Below are 17,228 nucleotides of genomic sequence, written 5' to 3'. Positions count from 1 at the left end.
GAGTAGGATGGAGACATAACATATTCATATAGCAATATGAAACATTTAAAATGGTTTTCTTATGTAGTCTATTTTATTTCTTATCATAGTGATTTTCTTCTACTTTGTATGCTCTATAGATTTTGTATAATGGTGGGATTTAGTTGCATTAAAGTTATTCTAAATAATATGTCCTGTGGAATTTGCCTAAATTGAGAAGGTGGTATATCAGGTAAAGCTACAATAAATTAAATTTATGAGGAGAGATGAAAACATGTGAAACTGCTGGCAAATTTTACTTCCCTGATTATTACATTATCAGCTTTATCAGTAGAGCATCTGGTAATAAATAATATTGATCCTCAACTCAACAAGATAATTCCATTTTCATTCATTATAGGGGCATAACTTACTAGCTTAGTAATTTATTTCTTTTATTACTTTTTTATTTTTTATAAGAAAAAAGAACATCACTAAGATTATTAAATGTGGAAATATCTTTATAGATGGCAGGTTTTTATTCCGTGATGAACTGAAAATTATAAACTCTCACTATTTTATTCAAATATATTTTCATATCTGAATTTTACCATAAATTGTTGGTTGAGTTTCTTTATTGCAAGTTATGAGATACTTCATTCAATAATTTTGACTTGATTCCCCACTGTGTGATATGTCTTTATTCTTACAACTGTCTCATAATATAATTCTAATGAAAAGAAAGTATATATATGCCATATATGAGTGATCAACTTGCCTATAAATCTAAGTAGAAAATAATGACTCATTTTTTTCTGCTTTCTGTTTCCAACTACAAATTCATACTTCTGCTATTTGGTAACACAATTATTTGTTAAGCAGTAGGAAGAAAATATTTCTTTAAAGTCAGAATTGGAATAATGTGGAGAAGGAATAATAGAGACTGACATTTATTGAATACTTGCAATGTTGGATTGCAGTTGGATCACAATGTTGGCTTATGCACATTTGATCTTCTCATTGACCTGGTGATGGGGATATTTATGAAATTAAATAAAATAGTAAAACTAATGCGGAAGCACAGGTCAGATAAAGGCTGGTGGTTTTCTCCAACAGGCCTCATTATACTGATCGTTTTACTGCAGTGCAGAAGCTCCCCTCTTGTTTACAGGTTAGAATCTGCTTTTGACTGTCCCTAGTTATCATATTTTGTAATTATTTACTATTGTGTGTTTATTTTTAAATATCTGTCTCTTCTACTAAACTAAACATTCTATGAAGGCGGGAACCAGTTATGTTCTTATCACTACTGAATACCCAGCAAAAAATCTAGTACATTGGCACATAGTGGGCACTTGATAAATATTTATTGGGTAAATGGAATAATTTAAAAATTAAGCAGACATTTGGAACAGATTTGTCTCGGAAAAGATGAAGCTGTATTAACCAAGTTTAATAAATAGAACCAGAGGAACAGCCTATTATCTCCCTGTAGACAAATTGGTACTTTTTAAGCATAAAATCAGCAAGAGAAAAAGTAAATGCATAGAATTTTTAATAGCATGGGGTAAAATGGGTCTAGAATGCTAAAAATTCATTAAATTTCCCTGTTCTGCATACTTACTTGGATTTCCACTCTTTAAATAGTTCTGAGATTTTTTTTTCTATTCTCGGCTGACCAACTTAGCATTTAATAGGTACCCTATTATGGAGCTATATTAATTTAATCATCTTACAGATGTCTTAGACATCTTTCTCTACAGTCATATTCCCTCTCTAATGAAGCCTGTAGACATTTAATTCAAATCTTTCAAAGACTGAGAACTTTGTTGTTTAAAAAAAACTTGGAAAAAAAAAAAAACAGAGGCTCAAAAAACTTAGAAAATTTTTAAAAACCTTCAATTGTGAAGTGGCTAATATGGCTTCAATCATACATTTGCTTGACTCTCAAGCCCATGGTCCTTCCTCGATCAAGCTATAAAAGAGGTAGGCATAGCTTGGTCTTGTTGGAATATCATAAAAGGAAAAATTTTCAAAATCATGAAGAGAGAATGACTGATACTCCGACAAAAAGGACAAGAGAAATTTTAAGAAACTTACCTATGAAGAGAACGTAGAATGAACAGAGAGAAAGACAGGATACAGGATTGTTTGCAAAACTAAGAGCTGTTTTAGATTACTTTATATCTGTAACTATTACAATGTCATCTTTCCTATTCTTGGTTAAATGTTCTCTTATTTCCCTGAATCTTCTCCACACAGCACTTATCACAGTTTAACTTGTTACTTGAATAATGTAAAACTCTCCTATTAAACTGCAGGCTGGGTAAGGGCAGACCATGTCTTTCCCTCACCATTTCTGCCCCCATACTTAGCATACCGTGGGTGGGGAAGACAGTGTTGGGAGCAGGGGAAAATCTTGGACACACGATCTGGAGAGTTTGCAGGCTGCCATTCTTCATAGTAAAAAATTTTTTTAAAAAATGCGCGTGCTGGATCATGCCTGTAATCTCAGCACTTTTAGAGGCCGAGGTGGGCAGATCACGAGGTCAGGAGATCAACACCATCCTGGCCAACATGGTGAAACCCCATCTCTACTAAAAATACAAAAAATTAGCCAGGCGTGGCAGTGCATGCCTATAGTCCCAGCTACTTGGAGGCTGAGGCAGGAGAATTGCTTGAACCTGGGAGGCGGAGGCAGCAGTCAGCCGAGATGGCACCACTGGACTCCAGCCTGGGCAACAGAGCAAGGCTCTGTCTCAAAAATAAATAAATAAAAAATAAAATGTGACAAAGCAATGTGGACTAATGAAGGAAATATAGAAGGGAAAAAAGTAGAACATATAATGTAAGCTAAACCTAGCTGTAAAAGGGAAAGCTGTTTGCTGCCTTGGGGTCATCCCAGCACTTTGCTGCGTTGAACTCTGCTAGTTGAAAACCTTATTCTTCAGTAGTTGCAATGCCTCCTGTGAGTCTGTACACAATCTGGTCTATGGCAACACAATCATTAATAGCAAATTGATTCTGACTATCAAATCTTAAGAATTAATTACTTAGATCACCTTTTGAGGTATACAATTTTGAATGCGATGTGATAGATTACTATGAAGTTGATATTTAGTTCTCTTCAATCTAGTTATAGATTTCCTGTGGCGTATTGCCTTTTCAAACCATTATACAGAAATTTCATAAATCATGGAGAATATTTAGTAAGAATGTAAGTTATAACAATTTGGTTTGTCGTGTTTGCTCCTACGTCCTCCTGCTTTTACTCTTTGCTGCCTTTTTCAGGGGCTCCAGCTCCATCCATGTTGCTGGAGAGGACATGATTTCATTCATTTTTATGGCTGTATACCGTGTCACATATATTCCACATTTTCTTTATTCAATCAACCATTGATGGACACTTTGGTTAGTTCCATGGCTTTGCTATTGTGAATAGTGCTACAATAAACATATGAGTGAAAGTGTCTTATATAATGATTTCTTTTCCTTTGGGTAGATACTCAGTAGTAGGATTGATAGGTCAAATAATAGTTTTATTTTTAGTTGTTTGAGAAATCTCTGTACTGTCTTCCATAGAGGTTGAATGTTGAACTAATTTACTTCCTACCAACAGTGTATAAGCATTCCCTTTTCTCTGCATCCACACCATCATCTTACACAAGTCAGAATGGCTGTTATTAACAACTGCTATTATTTCTCCGATGATTAGTGATGTTAAGCATTTTTTTATGTTTGTTGGCTGCTTACATGTCTTTTTTTGAGAAATACTTGTCATGTTGTTTGCTCACATTTTAATGGGATTGTTTATTTTTTCTTGTTGAGTTGTTAGAGTTCCTTATAGATTCTGGATATTAGTTCTTTGTTGCAGGCATTTGTTGCAAATATAATTTTAAAAGTGTCCTTTTCTGTTCATTTCTGGTTAGATAACTGCCTTCCATATATGCTTAAACTTTTTGCTTGCTATTTCTGCATTTGTCCCACTCAAAATATTGAATCTTTAATTTATTAAATAATACTCAATTTTGAATCCACATATTTCAAAGTCATCTGACTTTTTTTTTGAGACAGAGTCTCGCTCTGTCACCCAGGGTGGAGTCAGTGGCGCCATCTCGGCTCACTGCAAGCTCCGCCTCCTGGGCTTACGCCATTCTCCTGCCTCAGCCTCCTGAGTAGCTGGGATTACAGGCTCCCGCCAGCACGCCCAGTTAATTTTTTGTATTTTCAGTAGAGACGGGGTTTCACTGTGTTAGCCGGGATGGTCTCAATCTCCTGACCTCGTGATCTGCCTGCCTCAGCCTCCCAAAGTGCTGGGATTACAGGCGACACCGTGCCCGACCCAAAGTCATCTGACTTTTTGTATGTAAAGATACGCAAGTTAGATTTGACCAACTTGCCTTTAGCCTATTATGTACTGGCCGATTTAAAATAATTTCAAGTACTCATGAAATCAAGTATGAATTTTTTACTGATTAGCATGTATTTAGTAATATTTCAACCAGTAGAATATCTATCATGCTATGCAATTAGTTTATTTTAATTATGATAAATGTTAAAAAATACAGTACGAAATTTGACTAATTTTTTTACAGCACATATGGATGAACTTGATTACTATTCAGACAATATTGATAAAATAAGTAAGGCAAATGATACCATTTTTTAAATGTAACATGGTATGAAAGAAACAGACAATATTCTGAGTTTGCCTTGTTAAATAACAAGTAGGTTGGCAATTTCAAAGTGCAATTGTTTTCACTTTGAAATAATTTTGTTTCATTGTGAAAATATTTTAAAACATAAATATATTCAACTTAAGGATAATAAAATGTAATGGAAATCAGCGTAATTCAGAAAATGTTATAAAAGTTAAAATTTGAGCAATTCTACTTTAGTTCACAAATTTATTAGAGCACTTCTTAACACATGGAGCACTTGTTAGCATTTTGCAGTTTTACACATTCCTGATATTATTGCTACTTCAAATCCACTCACAAATTAGCTAGCTTACAACATTACTTTCACTTCACATTTTATGTTTTTATAACTTTGTGCTTTTCAGGCAAGCTAATATGAAAACACTCTCAATATTTTATGCCTGTTAGAAATATAGATGACATAGTTCTTTTAAAAAGTGTCTTGTATCATACATAATAAAAATCTTCTTTACGGTAAAAAATTTTTCAAAAATGTTAAATTGTTTATTTCACTTAATTCCCATGGAAACACTATGTAGGAAACTATACATCTCCTAAAGGTTAGGAAAATTCTTTTAATTTTTTGTAGTGTAGAAAATAGTTTTGTTAGTTTTTAAAATGAAAACCTGGTTTGAGATAAGAAGCTATCACTCCGATGTAGGCAATTAGAATTGCGTTCTCAGATTTTCCTTTGAGATCCTCACAATAGCAGAAACTACATGTGTATCTCTTATGTACTATGAAAGTACTAGTTTTTCCTCTATCAAATATAACTTGCCTAGAAATGTCATTAAGTAAACAATCCTGAGATTAAACAAGTCAATATTATTTTATCTCTGATTCTGTGCTTATATATATATATGGTTAGAAAAAGAAAATGCAATGATTCTTCTCTGGATTATTTTTTGTGTGAGTTTAGTAGTCATAATGTCATTGTATGGGAAAGAATTTTTAATGTAAACATCACTATTATTTTTATGCCCTTGTGTTTTTGGATATTTTCCCAAGTTTTCATATTATGATTTCATCAGATGAGCCCAGAAAAAGAGAAACTATTTTAGCTTCCTACAGACACAGAGCACCTCATTACTCAGCATACAAAATAGTGTTCTACAATGTGTGTCCACAGAAGAAGCTTCTCATGTTAATTTTTTTGGGGGGAGGGGGTTGAGGTCTCACTCTGTCACCTAGGCTGGAGTACAGTGGTGCCATCTCAGCTCACTGCAACCTCCACCTCCAGGGCTCAAGCAATCCTCCCACCTCAGCCTCCCATGTAGCTGGGACTACAGGTGCATGCCACCACACCCGGCTAATTTTTTGTCTTTTGGGTAGAGATGGGGTTTCACCTTGTTGCCTGGGTTGGTCTTGAACTCCTGAACTCAAATGATCCGCCTGCCTCGGCCTCTCAAAGTGCTGGAATTACAAGCGTGACCCACCACACCTGGCAGATTCTCATGTTAATTCTTAGTTATCAGTAGCCACACTCAGTGTACTCCTTATAGCAACTTTGATAGCTCCATAGCAAAACAGTGTAAAAAGAATTATGTAAAATACATTTATAGATGAAACCATGCATGTAGTTCCACAGGCCATCACTGAGTTCGCTATTAATCATTTGAGTGTTTTCATCTATATTTTGGTAAAATTCCTAATTGTATATGCATAACTTGAGCAGTCTTTAATTGTCTTTGAAAGAATAATTGAAGAGAAAGAATTATACTATTGAAAGAATAGTAGAAAAATTATTTTCAAAAGGCTTCATATATCCACTATGTGCAGAGAAACAATTTTCATGAAGATTTTGTGTTCATGATAAGAAAATTCTTCATTTGTATTCATTTTTTGCAACTTATTTCTTTCTTGTACCTAATTTCCCAAAAAGTTATTTAGGTAACATACATGTTATACAGACATATACTCACACACACACAAATGTTGTACGTGTGTTTTTGTTAAATTGTGTGATAACTTAAGCAGAAAACTATATAATACGTTTCTCAAAAGAAAAATATAGAAGATGGAATCAAACTTTTGTAATATTAGTTGAGAAGTAAAAATGAATATAATAACATTATAAATAAATGGGAGAAAAAGAAATATTAAAATAAGCACAGAGATTAAAATGGTAAGGGCAGACAGAAACCCCAACTGGTTTCTCTTAAAAAGTCCAAGGAATCTAGTGAGTACTATTGCAGCACAAGAAGCACATGCAGAAAAGTAGCATTTTAAAAATGTACTTCTACATACTCAACAAAGATGTCCGAGTGCTTGCTCTGCATCAGGCATTATGGATGAAAGGGGACAATCTCAACCTTCAAAATGTTTACAGTGCAGAGAATTGAAGCTTTACACAAACAGAATTTTAAACATAAGATAAGTAGTAAAATATGTGTGCACAAAAAAAACAAAGAGGGAGGGCTACCTTGATCTGCCTTGGAGAATCAAATAATCTTCAGGAATTAGGATGTGTTTTGCAGGCAGAGAACTTGAGGGCTTTTTTAGACATAAGAAGCTGCATGTGCAGAGTCCCAGGAAAATGATAGAGTAGTGTGTTTTTGGAAAAATTAAAATTTGCAGTTGTTAGAATATAAAGTGAAAGCCAAATCTTGAAGAAGAGACTGTCCTGATGGCAATAGAATATGAGGGAAATTTTCTAGCAAGGTAGTAGCATGATTAGAGTTCTTTGATAGAAAAATCACTCTAACATGGAATGGAGGGTGGTTTGAAAGAAAGGAGCCCACTGAGAATGCACTAGCAACAGACTCTATAAGAGATAATGAAGGCAGGCCTAGCAGCAGATAATGCTGGGAAGTTATTCCAAGAGGTGGCTCTAGTGCTCATGCAGTTGATTCCTCTAAAACTTCTATGGGAAAAAAATGCAGGCCCCCTCAAATGTAAAATAAGACTCATGTAGCTTCTAACATAAGACTGAAGACATCTGGGGCATAGTCACAATGTTATTTATTCTCATAATTAGTAAAAGTATCATTTGCATTTTAGCAATTATGTTATAGATTGATGGTTAATCAGCTGGAATGACAGGTGAAAATTATATAGTTCATATTTTACTAGTGATCAGCATTATTTAAATTTTAGGAAAAAGATGTTATACAATGTGGAGAATAACTCAGTGCAGGGGTGGAGAATAATGAGAACTACTGTCTGCTTGTTGAATAATACTGTTAAACAAGTGATACAGAAAGATGATTTTTGTAATTTTTTAAAACTAAAATTATTAGCAAGCTGGAGAGTTAGCTCAGTGTCTAATTCATAGTCAGTGTCTAAAATTTTTAGTTATTAATGAGAAATAATAGAACCTCTAAGTGTTTTTCTTTCTTGAGTTGATTTAAAAATATATATATGAAAACATAACGATAGTGACATATTCTCTCTCCCTGAAAGCTATGGGCCATGTGCCTAAGCCAATTTATTTCCCCTGAGTCTACACCAATTGGTTGCGTCTATTGAGTGTATCTTTGTATTTTAATATGTGTCCTTGTGAATACATGCATGAAAATTTTAAGTCTTATTCAAAAGGTGCACACATAGATATTATTGTCTTGCCTTAAATGCTTAAAGACCAAATGGAAAATGAGGTTTCTCTCCTATAAAAACAATTGAATTTACACTCAGGGGAATGTATTTTAGAATGACATCACAAAATGTAAAATAAAATTTAAAAATGAATACTTTTGAGGAACAAGGAATCCCAAGACAGAAACTGATGAGAATCAATTAGTATGGACACAATCCTAAGGCAAAACTTCTAGCTGCATGCAAAGTATGTCACTCTAGAGGCCAATATTCACTAAGCTGCTGAAGATATTTATTAAATTTGCAAAGTTCTGGAAACTGCAATTACAAAACAAATAATACTATAGGCTAAAATATATTGGATCATTTTATGTAGAAATATATGAAAGATTTTAATGACATGATTTACTGCTAAAGTTGGAAGTAACATTCCAAAAAATAGAAAGTACTTACTTTACAATTATATGTAATAGGCAAGATAATCCTTAACATCAAAGAAAAGGAATATTGTCTTCCTCCTTTTCAAATGATGGGCCAATCTTACCTATGAGGAGAATGTGTTGGCTACAGTGGACAAGCTACAGTGGAAGCTAGTCATTCTGCCTCCTCTTCCCTTACCCCATTAAGACTATACTCTATTCTGTGGCAGCTGCTTTTGCCATTTACGTTAAAAGCAGATGGAGAAAATGCAAAGAACTGTCAGTTTTATTGCCATGTATAATCAGCATCTGGGCTGTATGTTACAGACACAATCAATCCAAAGACATATTTTACTGGGTATTATAAAAACTTTTTTGTGTTTCTAAGGCAGTCCCCAAATTACAGATAGTGCTATATTTTAATCCTGTTGATCACAGAGATTGCAGCCAGTTATATTTTTTTCAGCTTCAATGTGAATGATGTATGTGTGTATGTGTTTAATATACAGTTACTGAGTTATCTGCAAAACTGTATGGCTACTTTGTTTAAAAACATGATTCGGGACCATATATATTTATTTCACACTAGAAATCAAATCATGTGTGAGATTTATATATACACTTATATAATTATTTATATAATGTATGTGTGGGGGTGTGTGGGTGTGTGTGGGTGTGTGGGTGTGTGTGGGGGTGTGTGGGGGTGTGTGGGGGTGTGGGGTGTGTGTGGGTGTGTGTGGGGGTGTGAGGGTGTGGGGTGTGTGGGTGTGTGTGGGGGGGTGTGTGGGGGTGTGTGTGGGGGGGGTGTGGGTGTGTGTGGGGGTGTGGGGGTGTGACATTACAGTAGTCCCCCCTCTTCCACAGCTTTGCTCTCCATGGTTTCCATTACCCATGGTCAACCTCAGTCTGAAAATATTAACATATTTTGAGAGAGATAGACCACATTCACATAACTTTTATTATAGTATATTGTAATAATTGTTGTATTTTATTATTGTTGTTAATCTCTTTAAACTTGATCATAGACATATAGGATAAAAAAACAGTGTATATAGGGTTCAGTACAATCTGTGGTTTCAGACATTCAAGGGGTCTTGGAATGCATCCCCTGTGGGTAAGGGGAGTCTACCGTATATGCTGTAGACTTTTTATTATTTAATATATTGTGCTATATATTATATTTTTGATTGCATATACATATTTTTATTATTTCACTATTTTTGTATAAGAAATAAAATACCATTTTTTTCTACATCTCATGTAATTTTTAGAAAACATTTATGGTAAGTTCTATTCTCCCCATTTTTCAGGAAGAGAAACAGATACAGCGAAAGAAAAATAGCTTTTGTAAGGTCCAGAGAACTAATCAGCTGCAGATCCAGAATTTAGTCCATGTCTATATAAGTGCAAAGCTCATACTTTTAATCGCTAAATGACACACCTTGGAAAATTCTATGTATGTCTATAAAATGTAGAAATATCTCTTGAGGAGGGCTATTGAAGATTTGGCATGTGGATGTTATTTTATATAGTTTGTCAAAATAACACGATTTTAAGACATTGAAAATAATGTCTAAGAATTGAATGCTAGAGAGCTGAAAGTGTCACTTAAAGTGCTAATACTGTTTAATATCTTGTAAATGTCTTTAGAACTAGTTTTTTAATTGCCCAGTCATACACACTGCATGTTGTATACTCTACTGATGTAAGATCTGCTCACCAAAACCATTAGTGTATTTTATGTGTTACAGAGCCCATCAGTCCACAAGTGGCAGAATTAGACTTCATTGGGCTAAAAGATAGCTTCACGTAATTAACATATTCTAAGGGTCTTATGTTTTAAAACAGAGGGATATGTCACCATTTTTTATTTTCTATAATTTTTGAAATAGATACCAGAACGTGTTACATACTGTTTGTAGTTCATTCTTTAGGAACTTTAAAGTCGTGAAGACATGTATAATGAGGTAGCAGTAATTAGAGAGCAAGAGAAAACAATTGTACAAGTGGAGACAGAATGGGAAGAAGTCTTTTATTGGATAAAGATACTTTTGAGTTATTTTTATTGGTGCAGTTAGAAAACTGTCTTCATCTTCTCATATACTGAGCATGTAACTAAAATTTCCTTCTACATTTGAAAGAGTAGGAACAGCCATTGCTTTGGTTTCATGTGTGTATGTATGTAAACACACAAACACATACAGTGATAAAATGTTATGCAATCATTTACATAAATTATGTGGAGAAAAAGGTGTTGGCTCCTTTTACATGGAAAAGTCTTTCTTGTAGTATGTGATTTACAGTACTTTCTTCCCCTAATCACTGTCTAAATCTATTTTTACTTTGAAATTCAGGATATTGAATTTTCTCCGAAGAACTGACATTTGAAAATCTCTTAATTATGGTGGATTTTATCCATGGCATGCAAATATATCTTAGCGATTATACTATCTATTTTTGTAATCCCAGAATGTTTTTAATTAGGTTCTTTATGGAACAATGGATTCAAATTTGCACTCTATAAAATTCAGCAGCTTCTATGCTATTAAAGCACAGATTACAGGACAGCAATGCTAGAAAATGTAAATTTTATTTGCCCTTTCTTCTTACCTCAACCTGAAAACTTTATTATTTCACTTCTTTATTTTTTATAATCTGATTTAAATATGTTTTCCTCTTTTTGTAGGACAAAGGACATCATTTGAGATGTGTATTGGGTTTAGTTTATCAAATATATTCTAAAGTTCTTACAATGAAAAGGAAAACCCCTTTATTCTAAAGACCCAAAAGTTTGCAATAACTACACATTACTTTATTGTTTCTCCACTAAATTAAGAGACAACAAGGCCGAGGCGGGCGGATCACGAGGTCAGGAGATCGAGACCATCCTGGCTAACACGGTGAAACCCCGTCTCTACTAAAAATACAAAAAATCAGCCGGGCGAGGTGGCGGGCGCCTGTAGTCCCAGCTACGCGGGAGGCTGAGGCAGGAGAATGACGTGAACCCCGGGGAGCGGAGCCTGCAGTGAGCCGAGATCGCGCCACTGCACTCCAGCCTGGGTGAAAGAGCGAGACTCCTTCTCAAAAAAAAAAAAAAAAAAAAAAAAGAGACAACAGACATTTTATAATATATTAAAATTTATTGTTTGACATCTGTCTATGGTAGAAGATTTTCCTGCTTGAGAATCTGTCCCTCTGAATGAAAGATGCAATTATGTTTTGCCTTAATGAGCTGCTGCTGAGACAGTGCAATAAAAACCAATTCGCTGCTGAGTCAGTGTAAATAACAACGTAAACTCTGTCTCAAATACTTTTTTGGAAGATTGAAAATAGATAAATGAATAAAAGTAAACAAATCCATGGTACATGTCATTGTACAGCTTTCTGTGGTACATGTAAATGCAATAGTTTGCGATGTGAAGATCAAGTCCTTGGTACACTGCAATAACAAATGATTCATGCAGCATGACTCAAGTGTGTCTGAAGTATTGTTTTTGCATATAAAAATATAATGGCATTTTATCATGACTCCTCTTTGTTTTATAACTTTTTGAGTATGCAGCATTTTCAAAAAACAAGGCCTTATTTATTGTATAATTTGGGTTTTTTTGGCGACAGTCGGTGAAATTAGTTGTAGATTACTTACAGAAATTATCATAACATATATTTGAGTGTCATTAGAAAAATTAGTGATCATTACGAGTATTCTAGTTTGAGACTTTAATAAATGAATTTTAAAATTTCCAGGGAAAATCTTCAGTTATATTATAGAATTAGTCTGGCCACATTTGTGAGTTAAGGTTCTTGACATTTCAGAAGTCCCTATGCTGAATATAATATAGCATAGAATTTCTCTATGCTGAAATTCGTTTTGAAATCTAACTGCAAAATAAGATTATTTATCAATAAAACTTTCACAAATGTACCAACATCTCTGCTTTTTGATTATCATTGAATTCCAGTCATATAGCTTAATATTTTGTACAGAGTACACATTAAATATTTATAGGGTGAATGAATGAATTAATGATTATTAGTTTCTTTAGATTATTTTCAAGAACCTGAAATAATATCTATGAAAAGTAGTATATGAACTAGCTTTGCATTACTATTAAAAGAAATCTATTAGTCACTAAGAATTATTAATTTTTTCTCATCATAGCACTGTTATTGTGAGCAAATCTTTAATACATTGAAATAATATTTAATTGACCAAGACATGAAGAGTCTTCTAACCAATCAATATTATTCCATCTATAGCTCTTATTCTCTGTATTCTTATTGATTACATTTTAAGCTTAAAATTTTATTATAAGAATGAGTAAAGGCCAAAAAGAATTTCTCTTAACTGTCAATCAAAACATTCTAATCAATTTAGAGCTTTTGAAAAAAAAAACTCCCTTTCTTATGACCTAGATAAATAATACAGAAGACAAATTCATATTTCCATCATACAGTTTATTTACTGTTTTCTGGAGTAAATCCACCCATTAGGAGCCAAGAACCCAGTTAGCAGGGATATGTGAAAACGAATATAATATAGTGGAATAAGAACAGAGGAGTTAAGAGGACGTCCTTGGGTGTATAGGAAAAGGCACAACTCATTATACATAAGAAAATAAGGAAAGGATTTAAAAGGAGGCCATGCTTTCACTGTCTTAAAATAACTAAGCATTGTTAATATCAGTACTAGTATAAAAGTATCCCTAATATACATGTCCAATAATAAGAAAGAATTAAGGAAATAGGATATATTTCGACAATGGAATATTATGAAGGCATTAAAAGTAATGTCTTAGAAAATGTTTAATGGTATAGCAGTACATGTATGATATGTTATTGGATGTAAAGACAATACACCCAATTCTATCTGTAGTAATCCCTCAATTACATAAAATATGCTCAAAATTCTATATGCAGTAATACCTCAATTATATAAAATAAATATGCATAAATAAATATGCAAGCAAAAAACACTAAAGTAAAACTCCCTGATCTGAGTAGGGCATTATGGATTTAGTTTTTCTTAACCATATTTTTACATTTTCCGAGTACAGTAAGCACCAAGGAGATAGTGTGTCTCATCAAAGAGAAAAAAGATTGTTAGTAATATCAAATGTTACAGTGAGTTCAAGAGCAATGAAAACTGAGGAAACCCATTGAATGGTGAAATAAAGAGGTCAGAGAATGAACCCTGACACTGTTGAAGAAAAACCATAGCACCGTGAGAAGGACTTTGAAATCAGAAAAGACCAAAATTATGGCAATTTCATTTAATGTCCTAGGGATAATTTGTTTGTTTTGATTTTATTTTCATTAAATGTTACGTGTGTGTGTGTGTGCATGTGTGTGTGTGTATGTGTTAAAGTATACCAACATTCAATAAAAATAATGTATATGACATATATGGCCAGTATGTTGTCATGATATTTATTCATATTTAAATATATACACGTATGTGTGTGTGTATATATATGCATATATTTTTTCAAATCCAGGCAGGAAAGTGGAGTTCATGCTAGGTGAGCTTTATTTTCCTATTGAAAATAAACTCTATTTTTCTGTTGAAAAACAGAGGGATTTAATATAGAGAATGGACTAAACAGTTGCAGGAAGGTAACAGGGAAAAAACTGCTACCACCCTAGGGCTATAAAGACAGAAGAAGCTGGTATTTTACAAAATTAGGAGGTGGCACCAGCGGAAAGTAAAATTAAGAAGGAGACGAGACCACTGCTGTGGACATCCCCTAAGACACAGAAGGAAAGAAATACCCTGGCTTCTCCTCCCCGCCAACCCTTCCCCACCCTACCAGTGTCTGTCACTGGTAAATCTCACAGTAGCCTGTTGGCAAGTGAGCCTGGGATATATGGTTCACTAGAGTCAGCTCTTTGGGAGACAGAGCAGAACAGAGGAGAAGGGGACGGGAATTGATCAGAACGATGTTTCTTTGGAGAGAAAGGAGGCTGAGAAGCAACATTTTTTTGACAGACTAAAATATGTACCAAAAGACTTCATGAAATCTGCTTATTTGTACGTTTCATAACGAGGTGGGTAAAATCTTGTCTTTCTCTGTTAGCAGGACCATAGAATAGATGATATCAGTTATTTTCAACTCTGTGATTTTAGTATACCATAAAAATACTTCAGTTGTGCACAAATGCACTTTGCTGCAGTGGTTTTTATGTGAAATATTCACAAAATGAATCCACAGAGTCTAGACTGTCTTACTGAAAATATCTGTAGCATATATGGATTTATAATTTAACATTTTGCCTCATAAGAAGCTTCAAAATTAATTTTGTGAGTATAAAATTATTTTTTAACCTATAATATGCTTTCTGTAGAGGAAATAAAAGGTTTATAAAATTTAATATTCAACAGTAATTTTCTTTGTGGAAGAGTTATGATTGTATCTAAAATATGTAATAGATCTATTCAGTATTTCTACCTATTTCTCTAGCTTATATTAAGGTAATTAAAATGTACTCCTAAGTTAGTTTCTTAAAGATATTATTTCTTTTGTATAAAGTCCAGACTTAAATATTGATGGATATGTAGTACTTAAAAATCTGTATATTTTAATTATTTTTATAATTGCCTTGTTTTTAAATCCCAATTTGCTTCACATTTAGGGACAGAAAAATTAAATTTAGTAATTACTTTTCAGGAAAAAAATATATCACTCATGAAGAACATCAACTTTGCTTCTTGACATGAATCTGAGCTTGAATTAAACATGTCTGAAGGTTCACATTTCCATTTAAAAGTTGAATTTTTTTTTCATTGCAGACGTTTGGAACAGAACACAATCAAAGTCATCCCTCCTGGAGCTTTCTCACCATATAAAAAGCTTAGACGAATGTGAGTGAACAATATTCTACAATGTATGTAATTTTAAAAATTATACAGGTCATGAGACCATTGCAAAGAAACTTAAGTATGAGTATATAAGTGTTTGACAGCTTAAATATTAAGTGATGTGACTATCTGATTACTAGCTCGGTAATAATGTTTTAATCTTAATATCTAAACTATGTAATTTTTAAAGGTCTGTAATTTATCATATTGATTCATACAAATGTGAATGTTTATGGTCAATATATTTTGCATATGAACATATGTTCAGGTGTTCTATTGTCAAAAATAAGACATGGCATCTTATATGGGAAAGTAGACAATGGTTATTTTAAAAAGTATGATTTCTTTTTTAAATTTCTGATCCTTCAGATGTTAAATGTTGCACATTTTGTACGTCTTGATAAGTACAAAACCAACATTTAAAAGCCATACATAGCTTTTTCCGCAGTAAATCTCACTGACATTCGATTGAATGTAACCTAACCGTATTTCTAATCTTAGCGACCTGAGCAATAATCAGATCTCTGAACTTGCACCAGATGCTTTCCAAGGACTACGCTCTCTGAATTCACTGTAAGTATTCACTGTGTCACTGAAGGAAAACGGAAGCCACAGCAAAGAGTGGCTACCTTTTTTAAGTTGTGGTTTAAAAAATACTCTTAGGTTTTTATTATGAATAATGAATTATTAATAATGTTAATTATTATTAATCACTTCTGGATCCCATTACTTTTATGGAGGACTGCTACCCATCACTAAAATTAGCCAATTTTTAGGGGTATATATTTTATAGTTTGATCATTTTGCTGTTAGGAGAGCAAGAGTTAGATCCCCTTTTTGACCATTTTTTTTTTTATTTCTAAAAGAAAAAAAATATTTAGTTTGGAAAACATATAGCTAGTATCTGGGGACAATATCGGTCTCCTTTGAAATGCTAGGCAAAGTCTTGCTGAGAACACTTGAAGAGGACCACTGAGAGGAAACCTCCACTCTTTTTCATCACCTTAATACTTTCCTAAAAGAATAAGCTTTTAATCTCTCAAAGAACAAATATTTTAAAATATGACAGCTTTTTAATGTCAAGAGAACCTTCAGAAAGATAGCTATGTAAATTAAAGAAGTTTAAAAATAAATGTATAGAGGCTGTTATTAATATTACTTCACACTTACAAAAAATCTTCAAAAGTCCACCAAGTAACCTTTAGATCAGATTTTGTGAAAAATCTTCAAAAGTTCACCAAGTAACCTTTAGATCAGATTTAAAAATTCAAAAGTGGAAGTCGGCACGTTTTTATTTTTTAAGAGCTGATACTCAGAGAAGGGTTCTTATTGATGTCAATTCCTGGCGAAATCTTTCAGATTTCAGAGGTCGGGGGTAGCCAATGAGAATGCCAAGATACACATGTGCGAGACCCAGATAAACCCCTGGAGTTGGTGGAACAACTTGCTGGCACTCTTTCCAAGGGGAGAACTAGATCGGAGTGCTCATCTGGGCATATGAGTGTTCAGGTTGCTATGTTAGTCTGTTAAAAAAAAAAAAAAAAAAACCTACAGCTTTCTTTTTAAAAAGAAAAATGGAAAACGGTTACTTAAGTGGCAGTATCTGCTTGGGTTCACTTTTGCTTGTTTTTGTTTTGGAGAGTTTTGACTAGAAGAAGCACAAGATTAGGGGAACAATTGTTGGCAGAAAATATAGAGTGTAGTCATGTATTGCTCTCAGGCTGTACTGTCAGGTTCTAAAATAACTAGGTTCAATGT

General features: G+C 33.5%; 1 protein-coding gene across 2 annotated transcripts in view; it reads left to right on the top strand.

Moving 5' to 3' along the window:
- Positions 1 to 17,228, top strand: part of SLIT2 (slit guidance ligand 2) — a 380,209-nt gene that overhangs the window by 245,857 nt on the left and 117,124 nt on the right. For both annotated transcript variants that reach the window (XM_058430212.1, XM_058430211.1), the window contains exons 10-11: positions 15,402 to 15,473; positions 15,972 to 16,043. In XM_058430212.1, coding sequence (XP_058286195.1) covers positions 15,402 to 15,473; positions 15,972 to 16,043 — 144 coding nt within the window. The remainder of the gene's footprint in view (positions 1 to 15,401; positions 15,474 to 15,971; positions 16,044 to 17,228) is intronic.

This window comes from Hylobates moloch, unplaced genomic scaffold (assembly GCF_009828535.3).
Source record: "Hylobates moloch isolate HMO894 unplaced genomic scaffold, HMol_V3 SCAFFOLD_17, whole genome shotgun sequence".
Classification (NCBI taxonomy): Eukaryota; Metazoa; Chordata; class Mammalia; order Primates; family Hylobatidae; genus Hylobates; species Hylobates moloch.
This window is presented reverse-complemented; position numbering and strand designations above follow the sequence as displayed.